This window comes from Anoplophora glabripennis, unplaced genomic scaffold (assembly GCF_000390285.2).
Source record: "Anoplophora glabripennis isolate ALB-LARVAE unplaced genomic scaffold, Agla_2.0 scaffold5369, whole genome shotgun sequence".
Lineage (NCBI taxonomy): Eukaryota > Metazoa > Arthropoda > Insecta > Coleoptera > Cerambycidae > Anoplophora > Anoplophora glabripennis.
Window position 1 is genome coordinate 1 of NW_019421442.1, and position 4,964 is coordinate 4,964.

General features: G+C 36.2%; 2 protein-coding genes across 2 annotated transcripts; both read left to right on the top strand.

The window, feature by feature from the left end:
• Nucleotides 1–488: 488 nt before the first annotated feature.
• LOC108916654 (zinc finger protein 761-like) lies at nt 489–2,422 on the top strand (the record flags this gene model as incomplete). Its single annotated transcript, XM_023457081.1, has 4 exons — nt 489–791; nt 846–1,105; nt 1,181–2,082; nt 2,124–2,422. Coding segments are annotated over 4 exons (1,764 nt in total), but the record flags the coding sequence as incomplete, so codon positions are not given.
• A 1,885-nt stretch (nt 2,423–4,307) lies between these two features.
• Nucleotides 4,308–4,935, top strand: LOC108916655 (the record flags this gene model as incomplete). The annotated part of the gene is made up of 2 exons (XM_018722951.1): nt 4,308–4,496; nt 4,636–4,935. Coding segments are annotated over exons 1-2 (453 nt in total), but the record flags the coding sequence as incomplete, so codon positions are not given.
• Between the last annotated feature and the right edge of the window lie 29 nt (nt 4,936–4,964).

A 4,964-nucleotide genomic window follows, 5' to 3' on the forward strand; every position in this document is an offset into this window, starting at 1 on the left:
AGAGTTCTCTTGGTTCATTGCTCTAAAGTCAACCGTTTTCAAGAAAAATTACTTTTTATGAACAAAAACAAACATTTTGCTAACGTTTCGAAAATCTTTTGTAATTCAAAAAATAGATAGTAATAATTAACAAGTTTAACGAAATTCAACAACATTTGCAACAAGTAGCTATTAATAGTGGTAATGTGTGTACAAAAGGTCAGTCCTGTAGTTCTAACGGTTCCTAAGATATTGGCAAAAATCTGAAAAAAAATTTTGACACCGTGTATCTCGAAAACGAAAGCCCGGAGAGAAAAATGGAAGAGGAAAAAAATTTTTCTCTTTTCTAGAGAAATATACAGGTTTCCGTTGCGACACTTATTTAGGAACACCCTGTATTTAAACTCAAATATCTAACCACGTTACTATAAAGCGACTTTTAGCCACCTTAACAGTGTAATTAATTTAAATTTTCTCTACATTGTAACCTTGTTCTGCTCCTATTTCAGAAATTCAATAGCGAGAGCGAACAAGTAATATGCAACGCATGTAGAAGAAAATTAAATGCGGCATTGGGATTTAAGTCGATATGTTGGAATACCGATAACGCAATTGTTCCGTATGTGGACCGCGAGAAATTGTTACAGCTCGACTTGAGAGAAGTTTATATGAAAGAAAAAGGCAGCGAACGCTTAATCGATATTTCTTGCGATCAACAAATATGTCGTCTGTGTATGGAGCTAGTAGAAAGTGAATTCAGATGTATTCGTGACGAGGAACTCGAAGCTATTAAAATATTCGTTCCGGAAATGGTATGAACGATATTTCCATTTTTTTGCAGTTACATTTTAAGTCATATATTGTAGAATGTCACCACCGTCAAAGATCCCGTTGTATGTAAACCCTGCTTCGATTCTCTGTGCGCTCACAACACTTTCCTTAAAGACTGCTTAGCGGTAGAGGAAACAATTTGTGACAGTCCTGTCACAAAGCGTCAAACAGAGGCGCTGCCACCTGATTTGTTAATTAAGATTGAAATGCTAGACGAAGAATCCAAAATTGACAAGGCGGGGACAACATTCAAAACTGAATTTGTCGACGTGAAATCAGAATATGAAGGCAGATGGTAGGAAAGAATTATTTTTATATTAATTCAAGTGTTTTAGATAGAACCACCGGGCTTATACAATTTTTTTTTCAGCGATGGACTACCGGGTCGTTCGAATAATGCAATGTTTGAGAACGACTTTAAACATGCACAAGAGGGGGGATGTAATCATGATGAGAGTGGATCAATCAGAGAATCGCTCGCATCAACTGAAGTATCGAACGAGTGTGACAAATGTAATTATGAAACTGAAAGCAATATCCATTTTCTGGCGCCACACGAAAACTTTTACAAACCGCACAAATGCGGACCATGCGAGTATGAAACCGAAAATAGCAAATTACCGCAGACGAATAAAGATGTTCGGATGTTCAAGTGCAATCTGTGTAGCTACGAATCGAAGTACAAAATGAACCTCACTCAGCACCAGGCAAAGCACAAAAGTACATCCGAGGCGATATTGTACAAGTGTGACAATTGCGATTTCCAAACAAAGTACAGATCCGGTATTTACCGTCACCGTTCCAGGCACAAGGACTCCTCAGAAGTACCAACGTATAAATGTACCGACTGCGAGTACGAAACCAGGACGAAGTACAACCTCACAACGCATCGGTTGGTGCACGACAATCCTTCCGGAGCACGAAAGTACACTTGTACCTTGTGCGAGTACGAAACCAGCTACAAATCTAACTTCAAAAGCCACCAGTTGAAGCACGAGAACCCTTCGGCCGTCCAAACGTACGTTTGCGAGGACTGCGACTATAAAACCGAACAAAAGCATTACCTCGCACGACACGCCCTTAAACATAAGGATTGCTCGCAGGTGCCCATGAACAGGTGCAACGTTTGCGATTACCAGTCGAAGTACAAGAAGAATCTGATTCGACACGAGTTGACGCACAAAGACGCTTCGCAGGTGCAGACGTACAGGTGTAACGACTGCGATTTCGAGACTAAGCACAGGGGTNCAACGTTTGCGATTACCAGTCGAAGTACAAGAAGAATCTGATTCGACACGAGTTGACGCACAAAGACGCTTCGCAGGTGCAGACGTACAGGTGTAACGACTGCGATTTCGAGACTAAGCACAGGGGTAACATCAAGTTTCACGTGTTGAAGCATAGGGACCGTTCCCAGGTGCCGCTGTACCGGTGCGAAGTATGTGAGTACGAGTCGATGTACAAGAGGAACTTCACCCTGCATCAGTTGAAGCACAAAGACGCGTCGCAGGTTGAAATGTATCGATGTGACGCCTGCGATTTTGAGACGAAGTATAAGAAGAGTTTGAAGTACCACAAGCTGAACCACAAAAGAACGGTTACAAACGTTTGAGGGTACTTTCCACCGTTTTTATCTGGTGTCGCAATATTCCCGAGGTTGGATGAGGATAAATGGGACAAATTGCCTTGAAAAATTATAACACAGAAGGGCCAGAAATGTCATTTTTGGTTGTTTCGTAAATCAACCAATACGCTTTTTTCTTTTGATAACAAATCTGGTTTAATTATCAAAAATTCAATTTTTTTGTTAGTTAAAACCGAAACGATGTTGAGAATTTTCTAATTTCAAGAAACAAAATGAATCTCGTTCGTTTCAGATTCTTGTTATTTTGTTGTTTATGTGTTGAATTCTTCTAATTTAAATATTTGCTAATTTTAACGCCATCTAGCGGCTAAACTACGCAGCTTGATACAGACATAAGAAGCGTTAAAACACCATCTTTAAACATTTTTAACAAATAAATGTACTGGAAAATGAATAACATTAATGATTTTTTGGGACTTTAGATAATTACGTTATATTTAAAAATGTATTTTTAGTTAAAACAAAATCCTGTATGTATTTTTTGTGATGTGAATAGTTGAATTGTTTTCGGTTAATTCAGCCGACATTAACTTAAAAATAAAAAACAATCGGAAAATAACCTATTTTTTCAAAGTTAATATCACCTTTCTCACCTTTTTGCTTAAGAACTAGTGTGAATGAAATGCACTTATCAAATTTGTTTTACTTATATTTTGTTGATTTTTAAATAAAACAATTTTTTCCTTTTAATATAGTTTTTTATTGTCTAGGTTTTGTACAAAAATCTTAGTCATATTGTTAAAAAAAAAAATGCCTTTTATAATCGTTGTCAGTAACTGTAAAACTAATCGTTATTTATTTTTGTTAAAAGTTACATGACAAAAGAAAACTTTATAACTTTTCAATACTTCAAGTAATTTTAACCAACTGTTTTCAGGAGACTATGTCGGGTACATTTTTTATGTTGTCCATTAATTTTTCGTTTTCTGTTTCCCATTCCCAGTTTCCAGAATTTAGTCAAATTGTCATATTGAACATAAATATAATCAAAATACCAAACAAAAATTTTTTTTGGATGCTCTGTATCTCAAGAATCAAGCAGACCCATGTTCATGTAAACTTTTTATCTTAAAATTAGTCAAAGATTCACCCTTTAAAGTTTGTACAAGCACTTATTAAAAATAAATTCATATTTCTAGGTATTAAGTTTGTTTGAATTCGTCGATTTTCAAGTATATTTTCAACAAATACCGAAAGCCATTCTTGAGAAAAATGGCATTATTTGCATGTGTGTACGTTTCGGTTTAAAACTTTGAGTTCAGAAGGCGATGAAAACAAGATCTTGATTGTTGTGGCTACAGGCTCGGATCCAGAGGGAGTGGCGATGTGGCGATCGCCACCCCCAAAGCACAACATTTCTTAAAGATCTTCAATTTCTCCAAACGACAACAGGCAGTTAGTCGATATTAATGCAAGTAGAAGGATTCATTAGAGTCAAGCTCCTCTGAAAGATGTGCTTTGCGCCACCCCCAAAACCAGTCTCTGGATCCGGGCCTGTGTGGCTATCAGGTAATGTGATTATTCTCGTGTGCAATTTTTGCAATGCGGCACTAAACGATGCCTTTTAGACAAGTTACAGTTCTCCATATCAAAAATATACAGCCTCTTACACTTGCAGAGCAATTAAAGTGTATTACATACCAAAAAACGTACAAATAAATACAAAACTGAATAATTTTATTAAATATTTAAATAAATTAAAAATGAATTACGTAGTATATTGAACTTACCGCCGTTTTTGGTTAGTCCGTTTTATTCAAACAGTTGGCACCGCTTGCTGAACAACTGTCAAGGATATTACCACATATTACCATAGTTACCAACAGTTTTTCTTTTGTTTTGAACAATTTCTTCTGCTGTCTAGTTTTGTCGATGTTTAATTGAGGTTATGAGTCGCCCGCTAGAGAATATTACTGCAATGAATCCGAGTGATTTTAAGGAAACTTCGTGTAGGCTTTGCCTTAAAAATATAACAGAAGAAAGCTTCGAAGTAATAGACGATGCTACGAGAGATATTCTAGATGTTTTTTTGCTGAAAATAGTAAGTCGGTGAAACAGCTAAAGCACTACTCTTAACGCCTGTAAAGCAACTTGCAATAATAAATTTACATTCTTACTTCATTGTAAATTTATTTCACTATTATTTCCTTTGGGCTTAGCTAAAGTTGTATATATTTCAGAAATTTGGTGACGGAAGCAAAGTAATATGTAATGCTTGTAGAGGAAAACTGAATGCAGCGTTAGAATTTAAAACAATGTGTGGGAATACTGATAACACAATTATTTCGTATATGGATTGCGAGAAAATGTTACAGCTAGATTTAAGAGAAGTTTATATGAAAGAAAAGGCAAGCGAACAGTTAACTGATGTTTCGTACGATCAAAAAATATGTCGATTGTGTATGCAACCAGCAGATAGTGAATTTAGATGTATACTTGAAGAGGAACTCGATATTATTGAGAAATTCATTCCGGAAATGGTATAAATATTAACTACTTGCGTTATTTG